Source organism: Vigna unguiculata, chromosome 10 (assembly GCF_004118075.2).
Source record: "Vigna unguiculata cultivar IT97K-499-35 chromosome 10, ASM411807v1, whole genome shotgun sequence".
In the NCBI taxonomy this organism is placed as follows: domain Eukaryota; kingdom Viridiplantae; phylum Streptophyta; class Magnoliopsida; order Fabales; family Fabaceae; genus Vigna; species Vigna unguiculata.
This window is the reverse complement of record NC_040288.1, coordinates 3,519,553-3,535,221: the sequence shown is the minus strand read 5'-3', so window position 1 is coordinate 3,535,221 and position 15,669 is coordinate 3,519,553. Positions and strand designations below refer to the sequence as shown.

Here is a 15,669-nt window from a genome sequence, read left to right as displayed (position 1 = left end):
TATAATAAAAGAAAATATTTTTCTGAACTGATCTTACTAAGATTTAATGGCAAAACATAAGAAATTAGAAACAGAAAATATTTTAGAGCAAATAAAATTTATTTTTGTTTGAAAATATAATTGGATGAAAATGTTTCTTAGATCTTGGTATACGACTAAATGTAATCCGAATATAAAAATAAATGAGATATGAATGTAGATAAGTAAAAAGGAAAACAATATTGAAAACACCAAATGAAATTCACGGTTGTTTTTGAGATGATAACCAGAGTAAAACAGAAAACTCACCACCGACGAGGAGGTTAATGGAGGAGCCACAGAAACAACTGTTGAACCTGAATCACTGCTAGTCTTTTTCCCTGCTAAGAAAAATTCAGTCTTTTTCACAGATAGAAAGGAAATGCAATGTGGGCAAACATACTGATACCACCCACGTTGAACTTCAAACAGTGGTCGTATTGTTGGCAAAACACAACATTAACGTTATTCATGTATTGAATTCCGTTTGTGTTAACGAACCAACGGTTCATTACAAATGGTTTTGTTCGATTCCAGAGCCTGGGAAACAGGTGCATCACAAGAAATCTGAAAAAAAAAAAGAGCAAGGAATTGAATTGAACGCACTTACCAGAAAAATAGTAAAACAATTTGCAGCTGTAAGACAGCAAAGAGAGGTAACATTACGGCGGACATTACGATTTGAATTGAATCTCTTGCAGCTAGAGCCAAGATATCAGCGCATGAGACTATACCCGGGCACACTTCTTCCACAGCCGATTTCATTTTGTCGATCACTTCAAATCCACGAGCAGAGTTCTTATTACAATTACTGATATCTGGTTGTCTTATGTTTACTACTTGGTCTTGCCAAGAATCTTGCTTCTGTTGGAAAAATTTATGATTTTAGATATAATGTGTATTTTTTTTCTATGTATCTGATTGTTCTGTCAAGGACCACACAAAAGATTGAGTTAGACAGTAGACAAGTTGGACTCTGTGAAGAAAAAGGGTTTATGATGAGACAAGAAAACAATGCATCTTGACATAACTCACTTGTATTCTCATGACAGTTGATTTTGTTATAGTATGCGCAGAAAAAAGGTTTATGAAGAAAGGGGTGTTCATGGGAAAGACAATATGAGACAAGAAAACAGTGCACCTTGACATAAATCTGCTGTATTCTCATGACAGTTGCTTTTGTCATAGTATGGCACAGAAAAAAGGAGAGGAATAGTTGCGGAATTGCAGGAGAAAAAGAAAATCAAAAATCCGCATGCTGTTCTTGTTCTTGTTATGTGTGCCAGACACACACACACACGTATGTCCTACATTTTTGTGAAGATTTTATGCCATTCATAGCGGCGTTACGAACAGATAACTACATGTGCATGTGCCATGTGCAAGCTAGATACGTTTGATCAAACCCCAAAGAACATAGAAAGTAAAATTTAAAAGAAGGAATTAAGGAAAAAAGTAGGGATTTTTTGCAAATCCTCCTTTTATATCAATGAACTCACTCCTTTTTCTATATTTGGTTGAATATAAGCACAGTATCTACGTAGATTTTGCTTAGGGACAGAGAGGCCCCTACTCTGTCCCTGTCACTGTCACAGGCATAACAAAGTTCTAATATGCATCCTTTGCCTTGTGGAATGCTCAAAGAAAGTTGTGTCCTTGTGTAACATTTCCAACCTCAACTTAGTAGTAACAATGCATGTTTTTATCTCCAATCTAATATATATTTCTAGATTCTTTGTTTGCTGAATTTCTTATGACATGAATGAACTGTCCTCAATGGGTGTTCCCAAATCACTTCAAAATGACCCACTAAAGTCACGTTACATTCGGTCTCAACATTTTCATTCGAGAACGTTGTAAACTCAAAATTTACTTTCTATGAGTTTGACTCATCTTTCAAAGACTTTCATACCATTTTGTTTAGGAAAAGCAAAGATGTTGGACCACATTTTGTTTGTAGTCATCCCCAAGATCCAATACTCAAATTTTAGTGATCCAAATGTAAATAAAATTTAAACATAATCTAAAGTCAAACTTTTTTAAATTCCTAATAATTTGCATAATGAGTAACTTCATCTTGATGTTGTTCATGCTTATTTTGTTGATTGAATGGTTGTTGTTTCTCTTGATCTTGTTCATTTAGGATGATGTTGTAGATGAAGCTCAGTTTAAATATGTCCTAATTGTGATTAATATATTACTAAAATAATATAAAATTGATCGATCGAAGTGTACTGTGATTGAATTTGTCTTTGAAAGAAGTATAGAAGGGTAAGAAATTTGATTGTTAATATAAATTTGGTATCCTCAGTTCCAGTAAAGCTAGTCATAATGGATTAGATAGAATTTTATTAAATAGATTCATTTGGATCAGATTATTACTTCATTTTTTAATGAATTAACTAATGGATTTATATTATCTGATTCATTATAATTGAAAATAAAATTTATTTGTGACCTCTACTTAAATTTATTGTTTAGAAACTAAAATTATTTCAGTACCTTAAATTTTGTTACGAGACTAAATATATAGTTAAATCTGAGACTAAAAACTACGGGAAGCATTAATTATGTGGATTGTCTAGTCATATTTGTATTTGGGGAAATATATGTGGTCCATTGCTTTTGTTGATGGAAAAATGGCGATTTTCCATTTGACACCACAGGTATTTGTGCTTTTTTTCAAAGTTATTTTAATTTTTTATGTAATTTGATTTTAACTTTTAATTCTAACATTATTTATTACAGGATTGTCACCATTTCCATTTTTCAGTATAAGGAAATCTATTGTCATTGTCTGAAAAAGTAAGATGAATTCAAAGCAAGTAAATAAGTTAAGCTGGAGGGAATGCAATGCAGAGGTAAAATGTTTGAATTATGGTTTGATGAACTTCGAACCATAACTAAAACATATAACTACAATACAATTATTTTAGATACCTATATAACCAGATCCCTTTTCCTCAAATAACTAGTGAGCTAAGAAGAAAGCAAAATTTGTTACTGTTCACATTTTAAATGTTTTTGTATGCATTTACATCTACTTTTTTTCTATTATTTTTCAATTATAATTACTATTATTATTATTATTATTAACGAAAAGTTATTGTTCGTACTTTTTAATTTTCATAAAAATTTAAATTAAAGTTAATAAAAAATAATAATTAATTTTTAAAGTAATTATTTAATTAGAAAAGTAAAATATGATAAATTTTTAAAATACAAAATAAAAAATATTAGAATAATAGTTAAAATAAACTATTTATAAAATAATATTAAGAGTAAAACGAAAATTACAAAATGTCAACACAAATATATTATTATAGATTATTATTATTATTATTATTATTTTAAATTATTAGCAAATCAGTCTTTCTTGTACCTTACCTAATGTGACTAAACTCTCCTCTCTCTCTCTTTTTCTCTTCTTTGCTTCAATTTATAAGCACAAGTGCAGAGTTTGCTTAAAAAAAGAGTACCAAATATTTTATATATATATTTTAGGGATAGAGGGGCCTTCCTCTGTCCGACAGGGAGACCAAAATTATCGACGACATTGTTCTGTATATGTGCCTTTGCCTTACAATGGTCAAAGAAATTGGCCTCTTATTATTATAAGGAAAATGTTTCTGTACTATATGGTTCATCGGACCATCGGCATCGCATAGTTTATTGGTCCATCGAACAAGGTTGGGAGGGCTTGCATACTGAACAGACCATCGGTCGATCGGCCACACGGATGACACACGTGGCTGTTACCCATAAAAGGGACCATCGGTCACACGGATGAAACATGTGGCTGTTACCCATAAAAGGGACCATCGGTCGATCGGCCACACGGATAGAACACATTTGGCTCCTACTTACCGGATAGAACACATTTGGCTGCTACTTACCCATAAAAGGGATCATCGGTCGATCGGCCACACAGATTAAATACATTTCATTGCTTAAAGCTGCTAACTCATAAAAGATAACCCGTCGATCTGTCAAACGGAAAACCTGAACCAGTCAGCCGGATTAATTAAAATTAAACAAGCCAATAATCACAATTAAGGGATCATTGGGCCGTGATTAAGGAGCCCTAATTATAGGCCCACACCGGAAACTATAAATAGGGCCCAAAGGTAGGTTGGTGAGGATCTTAATTTCACATTTATTACAGCATGACCAATCCAGACAATCATATGCGGGTGTTCACACACCAGGTGATGTTTCATGCAGTGAGTGACCCGATCTGGTATCGCGTGTTCTCGACTTCCCTAACAGGGGAAGCGTTGGAGTGGTTCTCTGAGTTGCCGGGCAACAACATCGACTCCTTCGCCACTCTGAAAGCCTGATTCAGCACGCAGGTCGCCCCTCTACGACCGGCCATACTGACGGTGGACAACTTGGTTAACATTCGCCAAGAAGACGGAGAATCCCTACGGAGTTATCTCGATCGGTATAACCGCATGTCGATCAAGATAAAGGACCTTAGTGATGAGATCGCCCGACATCACTTTTCATACGGCCTGCAGCCGGGCGTCTTCGCAGATAAGAGAAGCCGCAAGAAACCAAAAACGATGGAAGAAATAAGGGAACGGGCAGCCAAGTTTATTCAGATGGAGGACATGCAAGAGTTCCGGGTGAAAAAAGAGAGAGAAGGAGGATGCAGCTTCGCAAAAAAATGCCCCCCGACCGAGCAAACCACTCACTCGGCCTAGCGAGAAGAAAGCACCCAAATTCACTACGTATACCCCCTTGGTCATCCCTAGGACGAAGATCTTGTAGGTGGCCTTCAGCGCCGACACACTTCCAGCTCCCAGGAAAAAACCCCCACCTCCCCGACGCCGATGGCAGCAAGCACTGTCAGTATCATCGGACGATCGGCCATACCACTGAAGAATGCCACACGCTCTGGGATAAGATAAAGGAGCTGATCCGCCAGGGGCACCTTAAGAAATACATCCGGCAAGATCGCCCCCAACGAAGCCCAGCCAGGAACAGGAGCTAGGTCTGAAGGCAAGGTCCAGCGAAGTGGGAGAGGCGACGAGAACGAGAGCCCGATAGGCAGAGGGGGGAATCGTCTAGAGAACATCGAAGCCCGAGAAGCCATAGCAGAAGCAGAGACAAACCCTTAAGGGGTTATATCAACACTATCTCGGGAGGATTTGCCGGAGGAGGATCGAGCTCATCCGCTCGAAAAAGACACGTCAGGGCGCTCAAATCAGTCCACCTGGTGGAGAAGAAGGTGCGATCGATGCTCCCCATTACCTTCACTGATGAAGACTTCAAGGTGCCCGACCAGGATCATGATGACCCGATGGTGATTTCCATCGAAGTAGCGGAGTATGGGATCGGGAAGGTCCTAGTAGATCAATGAAGCTCGGTCAACATCCTATACTGGAAAACTTTTCAGAAGATGAATTTGTCCGAAGACCTGATCATCCCATACAACGAGCAAATCGTCAGATTCTCGGACGAGCGAGAAGATACGAGGGGATTCTTAGACCTCCGCACAAGGATCGGCTCGCGGAGTGACGAACGGGAGGTAAGGGTCAGGTTCATTTTAATTGAAGCTAACACTTCCTACAATGTCTTGTTAGGGAGGCCATGCCTGAACGTCTTTGGGGCGATCGTCTCCACCTTGCACCTAGCCATGAAGTTCCCATCGGACAAAGGGACAATATGCACCGTACACGCGGACCAGCAGATTGCAAGGCAATGCTACACTGCTGGATTAAGGATCACCCCATACAGCCGTCCCAAAAAACAGCACCGTTCGGAGGTGGCCATGACCGATCTGGACCCCCGAACGAATACAGAGGATCGGATCCAGCCTGGCAGAGATACCAAGGAGATGTCGATTGGGAAGCAGCCATGCCAAGTCACCAAGATAGGAGGTGCTCTGAAACCGGACGAGGAGGAGCTCTTGAGCGCGGTCATCGTTGGGAATAGGGACCTCTTGGCGTGATCGTCAGCCGACATGCCGGGCATCCACCCCGACATTATGTCTCATAAGCTGGCGATTTTCAAGGAGGCCCGACCGGTTGCCCAGAACAAGAGGAAGATGGGTGAGGAGCGGCGACGAGCGATCCATGAAAAGGTGGAGAAACTGGTGGGAGTTAGGTTCGTGAAGGAAATAAAGTATACCACATGGCTGGCGAATGTAGTGATGATGAAGAAGGCGAGTGGAAAATGGAGAATGTGCACAGACTTCACGGACCTCAACAAAGCCTGTCTGAAGGACGCATACCCCGTGCCCAGCATCGATCGGCTAATCGATGGAGCGTCCAGGCATAATTTCTTGAGCTTTCTGGATGCATACTCAGGGTACAATCAGATCCCCATGTATGGTCCAGATAGATCCAAGACAGCGTTCATCACCGATCGGGCTAACTACTGCTACGAAGTTATGCCCTTCGGCCTGAAGAACGCTGGGGCGACTTATCAGAGGCTCATGGATCGCATCTTCAGGGAACAGATCGGTCGGACCATGGAGGTGTACGTAGATGACATGGTGGTGAAATCACAGACGATCGAGGATCACGTTCGCGACCTCAAGGAGGTCTTCCACCAGGTGCGCAGGTACAATATGCGTCTCAACCCGGAGAAGTGCGTGTTTGGAGTACCGGCCGACAAATTCCTGGGTTTTATGCTGACCGCTCGAGGGATCGAAGCGAACCCCGATAAATGCACCGCCATCATGGAAATGAGGAGCCCCAAAAATCTCAACGAAATCCAACGACTAGTCGGTCGTCTGATGTCCTTAGCACGTTTCCTGCCCAAATTAACAAAGAGGATCAAGCCGATCCTAAAAATCATGAAGAAACAGACAACCGATAAGTGAGACAATCGGTGTGAAGAGGCTTTTCAAGAAATCAAGGCGATGATCCAACGGCTAGTCGGTCGTCTAACGTCCTTAGCACGTTTCCTGCCCAAATTAACAGAGAGGATCAAGCCGATCCTAAAAATCATGAAGAAACAGACAACCAATAAGTGAGACGATCAGTGTGAAGAGGCTTTTCAAGAAATCAAGGCGATGATCAGCAGTCCCCTGATCATGAGCCGACCGGTGGATGAACTTTCTTTTCAGTTATACCTGTCTGTTTTGGATGACAAAATCAGCGCAGCTCTAGTGCAGGAAAGCCCAGAGCAGCGACCGGTATACTTCATCAGTCGGGTTCTGTAGAGCGCGGAGAGTAGATACCAGTTGGTAGAAAAGATAGCCCTGACGCTATTAACAGCCGCACGACGGCTACGTCAGTACTTCCAAAGTCACCAGCTGATCGTCTGTACCGATCATCCCATTGTCAAGATACTTAGGAAACCTGACCTGGCTGGGAGGATGATAGCCTGGTCGGTAGAGCTATCGAAATTTGGCCTCAGGTACGAGCTGAGGGGCTCTGTCAAGGGACAACACTTGGCAGATTTTAGGCAGAACTCCACGGATCAATCTCCCCTCAAGAGCAGACATGGATACTCTTTGTCGATGGCTCGTCAAACAAGCGTAACGCGGGAACGGGAATAGTTATTGAGGGACCGAGCGGCTTCTCGGTCGATCACTCTCTGCAATTCAAGTTCAAAGCGTCAAATAACCAGGCAGAGTATGAAGCGCTGAACGTGGGTCTCAGGCTGGCGAAGGACCTGGGGGCACGAAGGCTGAAATGCAACACCGACTCACGGCTGGTGGTCGGGCAGGTGCAAGGGGAATACCATGTTAAAGACGACTTGCTGTTTCAGTATTACAACAAAGTGATAGAAGCTATGAAGGAGTTTGAAGAAGTAACCATTCACCATATACCCCGAGCGGAAAATGCTTGGGCTGATAGGCTATCCAAACTGACGGAAGGAAAGGAGAAGGGCCAGCTCAAGACCATCATCAGGCAAACCCTGATGAAGCCCTCGGCAGGAGAATGTTCAGCCATCGCTGACGGACTGGATAAGCGAAATTCGAGAGCTTCTAAGAAGAAATGACGTTGGGGAAGACATGAAACCGCTCGAGCGGCGCCGTGCGCTCCGATTCATAATAATTGGAGAGGATTTGTACAAGAGAGGATTCACAGCGCGGCTCCTCAAATAACTATCAGAAGAAGAAGCAGCCTACGTCATGACTGAGGTACATAATGGCGTTTGCGGGATGCACACCGGCTGACGAACGATGAAGGCTCGGATACTCCGAGCGGGGTACTATTGGCCGACCATGGAGCAAGATTATGAAACGATGATACGAAAATGCGAGGGTTGTCAGGCGCACGGGAACGACGTCAGAAGAGCCCCCACTGAGCTGCATAGCCTAACGGCCCCCTGGGCATTCGCATAATGGGGTATGGATATCGTCGGTCCATTCCCTATCGGCAAGATACAGAAAAAATTCATATTAGTCGCAGTAGATTATTTCACCAAGTGGGTTGAAGCAGAGGCCCTGGCCAACATCACCGCTCGGCAGGTCCACTCTTTCGTCTGGCGGAACATCGTCTGTCGGTTTGGCCTACCTCATACCATCATCACCGACAACGGTCGACAGTTTATCGACAAAAAGCTAAGGGACTTCTACAAAGCAGGTAGGAATACGTCACCTCACCAGCTCGGTTGAACATCCTCAAACCAACGGCCAAGTCGAAGCCATGGACAAGGTCATAGTGGCCGAGCTGAAGAAAAGGCTGGGAGAAGCCAAGGGAACGTGGGTGGACGAGCTGCTGCAGATCCTCTGGGCCTATCAGTGCACCCCGCACGGGACGACCGGAGAATCTTCGTTCAATCTAACATACGAGATAGACGCTATGCTGCCAGTAGAAGTGGGAGAACCGACGCTCCGACGGGAAATGCAAGACCTCGATGTGAACTGTGGACGCATTCGAGAGGAGCTAGATTGGACCACCGAGCGGCGAGAGAGAGCGACCGTGCGAGTTGAAGCATGCAAGAGGATGGTGGCGAGGAGGTACAATGCCAAAGTAAAGCCGAGGAGCTTCGTCAAGGGAGACTTGGTTTGGAGGAAGACCAACGAGGCCCGCAAGAAGTCAGCTCAAGGAAAGTTAGCACCAAACTGGGAAGGGCCGTTCCGCGTAACCGAAAGTTTACACAATGGAGCCTATCGGTTGGAGTACTTGAGCGGAAAGGAAATACCAAACACTTGGAACGCTTCGCATTTGAAAATGTATTACAGTTGATTGCGTTACCATCAATAAAACAAGCGTGTCAAACAACAGTGACCAACTAACCGACGGGGCTCCCTACGGGACCCGAACACGAGCCTGATCGATCAAAGGGCGAGCTTCCAGAAGGAAGCCCCGTTCGAACAGCACTGGTCCAACCGACCAAACTAACTCCAAAGGTAAAATTAGTGACACGCGCTGTCAAAAATAAACTGCCGATCGTAATTAACACCATCGGTATAATTAGAACGGGTTGAAAATAAATCTCGCATGAAAAGGATAAAACCCGATCGTCCGAGCTTAAAGTAAGGCAATTAAGACGAGCATCAAAGTCCGAGAGACCGATGAGAATAAAAAACGGCTAAAACAAGGAACGAATAGCCAAGTAAAGAAACGAATACAAAAAGCAAAGACCGATCGCCTAAACGCAAACTAAAGTAAAAGCGGGCCGACCGCCCTAACTATTATCTAAACAGAAAAGAGTTGATAGCCCTGCGTATCAACACGAGCATAATCAGAGTAAAATGGGCCGATCGCCCTAAATATTCGACGCAAGTAATGCAAAGGTAAAAAATGGGCCGGTCGCCCAGACATTCACACGAGGCCGATCGCCATAAGCAAATAATAATCAAGTATAATCCGATAGAACAGAAGAAAATATACTTTGCCATACATGTATAATTGTTCAACAAAAATGGCATAATAACCGATCGAGCGTGATCGACCTCAAGGCCGATCGAACCCGATCGGTTATATCAAAATGTACAACTAAATAAAAAACAAAGTTAAAGTCAAGGATTGGCTGCAAGAGGGGCAGGGACCGACGTGGGAGCAGGAATGGTCACTTCATCGAGCGCCTCGTAAACCCTTGTCAGCTAGCCCACAACGACCCCCAAGTGGACGTCAAACCGGTCGGTGGGGCAGCGATAATAGTAGATGGCTTGATCAACGACGTTCTGGAAGCCTGTCTCATACTGAGCATAGACTTGCTCATCAGCAATGCGCAGCTCAGCCTCATATTCCTTTGCTTTCTTCTGCCAATCCCCAGTCGATCGGACGGAAGCTATGTGTTCCAACGACAAGTCATCGAAGCGACGTTGGAGTTTGCGTAGTTCGTCGGTCGCCTCCTTGGCCTTCAACTGCTCCTCCTTCACGCGATCGTCCGCCGCCTTGAGCAGGTCGGCACACTTGGCGTGTTCGGCCTTCATGACGTTTAGCCGATCGAATTCAGACTTCAAGTCTGAAGTAGAGGCCTTCACCTCTTGGAGCTCTACCTTGGTCGCTGTGAGCTCTTTCTCCAAACTCTCAACCCTGCTCCGATCGGCCCTGGGAAACTTAGTGCAGATTGCGGACAGCCTCAGGCTCAGCTCCCCGGTCGTCCACAACGCCTCCTCCTCAGACACATCTTTCAACATGTCTTTCACGCGAGGGCCCAAGTGGAAGGAGACCTCCTCGTCTAGCCGAACCTCGCTACCGAGGAAAGCAGTGGCCAAAGATCCCGAAGCTTCCGCTCTCTTGCTTCGTTTAGACGAGCGACCAGCAGGGGAGTCATCTTTCTTTGTCTTCTTCCCGTTCTCCCCCGCGGTGGCAGGAACAGTGGTGATGGGGGGAATAACAAGTATCTGGGGCTGTGGCCTATCCCCGACGCCTGATGCCCCGGTCGGTGCGTTTGTTGCAGGAGAGGGAGTCGTTGAAGGATCACCTTGGACGCTCGAGCGGGCAGCAGCATCGTCTGCTGAATCCTCTGCCCTGCGTCGAGTCTTTGCCCGGGCTATGAAATCAGCATTGGAGATCGTCGTGCAAGTCATGATATCTGCAAACAAGCAAAAAATTTAGATAAGTTAATAGTGACCCCTAAGACGATAGGGAAGATCAGAACAATTAACCATAAACCGTCCCAAGTAAGTCCGGGGAGCGGAGACATTGGATCAGCGGCCTTGGTGGGATCTTGTCAGGAAAAGTCTTGAGTACGGCAAGATTGGCCCGCTCGACAAGGGTCAAACGGTCCTATGCCCAAGGATCGAGGGGGTGGGGGCATTTGCGCCAGTAGAGGGGGAACTTCGGTCGATCCTCCTCATCAAAGATGAACTTCCTACCCCGAGCGGGAATCGATACTTTGAAAAAACCGATCTTGAAGCCCTTATACGACGTAAGATAAAGGCTGAACAAACTCTTGTTCGCCCCTAGGAACGAGACCTAACCTTTGGATGTAGTGGGTCGAGTCTTGTAGAAGTGCAGGAACAACGGCATGGTGGCGGTCAGACCGGCCACTCGGCAAAGGACGTTGAAGGCCTGCATCGACGCTTAGGCGTTCAGATGTATCTGGGTAGGAGCGCATTTGATCTCCCGCAACACCGCCATCTGCCAATCAGCGAACGGCCCGGTCAGACCCAAGTCCTAGAAGAAGCAAGCGTAGACATAGAAAAATCTAGCTTCGCCCCTCCCCCCTTGCCGTGGCACACCCTCTCATTGCCCGCACAGACTTTTACGCGAAGGAACCCATCCTCCACATCGTCTCCAAAGACCTTGGTCCGCTCCACCAGATCCCCAAGGTTGTTCCCCCATCGAAACCTAGTTTCATGGGTACGTGGCTCATAGGGTGCCCAGTCATACCCCTGCACGATCGGTAAGTTCGCTTCCTCCCCCTCATCGACAACGTAGATGCTAATGACATCCCCACTCTCCACTGGAGTGTTGGTTTGTTCCACCGCAAGGTCGATCGGCTCCTCGGTCGGACTGCCATTATTGCTATGTACAGGAGAGCTTGCTAAAGACGACGCCCCACCAAGCGACGTTCCTGCCTCGGACAAACTGAACAGGGCGGAGATCGACCTGCCGCCCCCACAGACTTTGACTACCCCACCGGAGGATCCGTCTGAGCTCGACCAGCTAGAAGCCATTATTACTTGTAGAAAGAGAAAGACGATCGGTGACTCGGATGGAAAGAGAGAAGAGAGCGTGAAAATAACGAGAGCCACACACCTCTATTTATAGAAAGGTCACGAGGACACATGGCAACACTAGGACCAAACGATCACACGAAGATGAACGGCCCAAGCATCGCGACATTTTGCCTTCCACCTGACAGGCACGACCCACGGCACAGCAATCTTTGTAAACCTTCTCCCTTCAGCTTCGCCATCGCTCAAGGCTGGGAGGGCTTGTGTACTGTATGGCCAATCGGACCATCGGCATCACATAGCCCACTGGTCCATCGAACAAGGCTGGGAAGGCTTGCATACTGAACAGACCATCGGTCGATCGACCACACGAATGACACACGTGACTGTTACCCATAAAAGGGACCATCGGTCGATCGGCTACACGGTTGAAACACGTGGTTGTTACCCATAAAAGGGACCATCGGTGGATTGGCCACACAGATAGAATACATTTGGCTACTACTTACCCATAAAAGGGACCATCGGTCGATCGGCCACACAGATTAAATACGTTTCATTGCTTAAAGCTGCTAACTCATAAAAGATAACCCGCCGGGCCAAGCGACCATCGGTCGATTGACCAAACGAAAAACCTGGACCAGTCAGCCGAATTAATTAAAATTAAACAAGTCAGTAATCACAATTAAGGGATCATTGGGCCGTGATTAAGGAGCCCTAATTATAGGCCCACACCGAAAACTATAAATAGGGTCCAAAGGTAGGTTGGTGAGGATCTTAATTTTGCATTTATTACAGCAGTTACGATTATCGACCGATCGGTCCATTATCTTACTTAAGCATCGAAGCCTTTTAGACAGGTACACCGATCGTCTGTTCAGCCGATCGAGCAAGGAAGAAGATCGCGTGGAGTGGAGGTTTTAGCCTATTACTTGGAGAGAAAGTATCGAGAGGAAAAGAGTAAAATCGGAGTGGTATTAGTAGGTGCTTGGTCCCTACACCCGAAACAGTTTCTTTATATATTTGCACCGGTTTATAATTTAGTTTTATAAGGGTATTATATTATTAAAAATTTAATTTTTAAATTTATAAAGATAAAGAGATATTGAAGAGTAAAATAATAAATATAAAGTAATGTAAAAATTTGTTGAATGTAAAAATTATTGTATCTATTTATAATGATATTTGTTCAATTTTTAGAATACCATCAGCATCCCTTCAAAATGCATACTCTTTTATTCTACCTTCTTTTAAGGAGATAACAAGCTATTGCTAATTTGTTAATAGTGCTAGCAACATTTCCAACCTGAACTTAGTTGTAACAATGCATGTTTTATTATATAGACTCCAATCTAATGTATTTCTACACAGTTTCAAAGTTGAAAACTTTGAGTGGAGGGAATTAACAAAAGTAAGATGAAAGTAAGATAAGAATTACACTACAAGCAGGAGAGTCCACTCTTACAAGATAAATGCAGAATATGAACATGAATGTTGATCACTTGCGAGTTGAGTTATATAACATAGCCGGTGGCCAATCCACGTGGCCTGCTTGACGAACGTCAGCGACGGAGACATCGTAAATTGGTCTGCGGGCATCGCGATAAGTCCTCTGTCCTACTACAGGTGTCAAGCCTGCAAGCGAATGGTCGCGCAAAGATACGACAATAAGATCAAGCCGAGAAGTTTCACCGAAGGAAACTTGGTGTGGTGGAAGATGCAAAATGATTGCCTTATCACTATGATTAATATCAAAAATTTGATCGTTATACTATCTATTGACAAACAAAAAATAATCAACTAAAAAGAAAAACAACTATGATTCTTCCTGCAGAATGTTCTGGCTGGTAACAGTTTGGTCAAGATGAGGAACTTCGGGATCAATATCTTCAACCGACATCTCTTGAAGGTACATCAACTTTCCTTCGTAGAAAACCTTCTAAAAATTGAACCTTCATTCATCGAGCGGGAAATTGTAAAAGTATGATGCCTGGTCAAGAGCCTTTTGCAAACCGGCTTCATGTTTGCACCATCACCTCTTGCTCGTTCGTTTCCAGCTCAAGCGATTGGGTCTTGTTTTGTTTAACCATTTCGTCCATCCATTCCTCGTCCTTTTGACGAGCGAGGAGAAGATTGTCGACATCTCTTTGCAAGCATAAATTGCCATTGGTTAAGCGTGTTGGTCTTTAGACTCAAATTACAAATTAAAGATCATTGAATAAATTAGGAATCCTCTTACTTTTATTATAATAATTATTATTATTATTTTACTGGGATACCTTTACATATGTGGAACATGTAGATTTTTCTCAAGTAAAATGTGTCCCCATCTAACATCTTATATTCTAATCATCTATCATCAGGCACAAGTCTTCAGAAAAAGTCAGATGCAAAGATAAAGAAATGACATCAAACTAGCCTGATCACAACCTTTGGGCCTCAAACTTGACATAAGATAGAAAAAAGGGTTATATGTGATTAATCAATCACTGATCATTCAATGTCTTAAGAGTATTATTATTATTTTTATGTAAATTTAGGTTTATTCCTGCAGCCTAGAATCTAAGGACTTCAAATTCAGTGTGATTCTTTCACTTCTGATTCAACGAATACTTTTTACTATGCAAGAGTCTTTCATTCAGCACACCCTTTAGATCTTATGGTAGTCCCTAGCAAGAGTGGGATGATTTGATTGGACCACAGTTTGAGACTAGTTTTCCAAACCAGTTAAATATACAAGTTGTCAATTTATCATTAAGCATAAATCAAACCACAAACTATTGAGTGAAAACATAGATAAATCTCCAAGAAATAGAAGTGCATAGAATTAGAATTGATTGCATCATACCCGGACAAGAGAGAGTTCAACTACTCATAGAATATTGCAATACAACTCCAACAACATTTAAACAGATTTTACAATAAAGAGATCTCTCTCGTGCCTCATATACCCTTTTCTACTATATTGCTACATTTCTAACTCTCCACTCAATGCTAAGAATGAGGACACAAGATCTTTATTTTAGAATTTTTTTGACAGTGTTCAGCCCAACTTTTGGCACTCAACCATAGGGGTTTCTTCATAGGTGGTTTCTTTATCAACTCAGTCCCTTGTCTAGGTGCTTAACTTGACTAAAGTTGTGAAGGTTTCACTTTTCTTCTTTTTTGATTTAATTCATTATCCCAACTTTTCAAACGTCTATACTTCTTTTGCTTTTGACCATTTTTCTTCTTAAACGACATATTCAGATTATCAAGGTTATCTAATAACCTAAATGACATGTTCGTTACAATCCTAGAGGTCCCAGGAAAATAAAATACAGCAAAATACAACAACACATATAGACAGCTAATACTATCAACATGATCCTCTTTACTAACTAACATCTTTATCCTTTCGATCGTGTCCTTTATTTTCATTTCCTTATTACAGAACAACAACCCCACTTCACCACAAACATCATTACCAAAAATTACATCTTTACCTATTGCAGTCAACCCCAAACAAATTAACACATCTTCACAACTTAATTGTACCAAGTGTATCCTAATTTTTAGGATTCACCATTTTGAACCCATCGAGTTAGAACCTGTCTTATCAGTGCACAATTAAT

General features: G+C 43.3%; 1 protein-coding gene across 1 annotated transcript; it reads right to left on the bottom strand.

The window, feature by feature from the left end:
• Positions 1-302: 302 nt before the first annotated feature.
• Positions 303-5,116, bottom strand: LOC114166973. Its single transcript, XM_028051856.1, has 4 exons — positions 4,841-5,116; positions 697-882; positions 520-585; positions 303-359 (listed from the first exon to the last, which is right to left on the bottom strand). The coding sequence occupies exons 1-4, from the start codon at positions 5,114-5,116 to the stop codon at positions 303-305; spliced, it is 585 nt and encodes a 194-aa protein (XP_027907657.1).
• Positions 5,117-15,669: the final 10,553 nt, after the last annotated feature.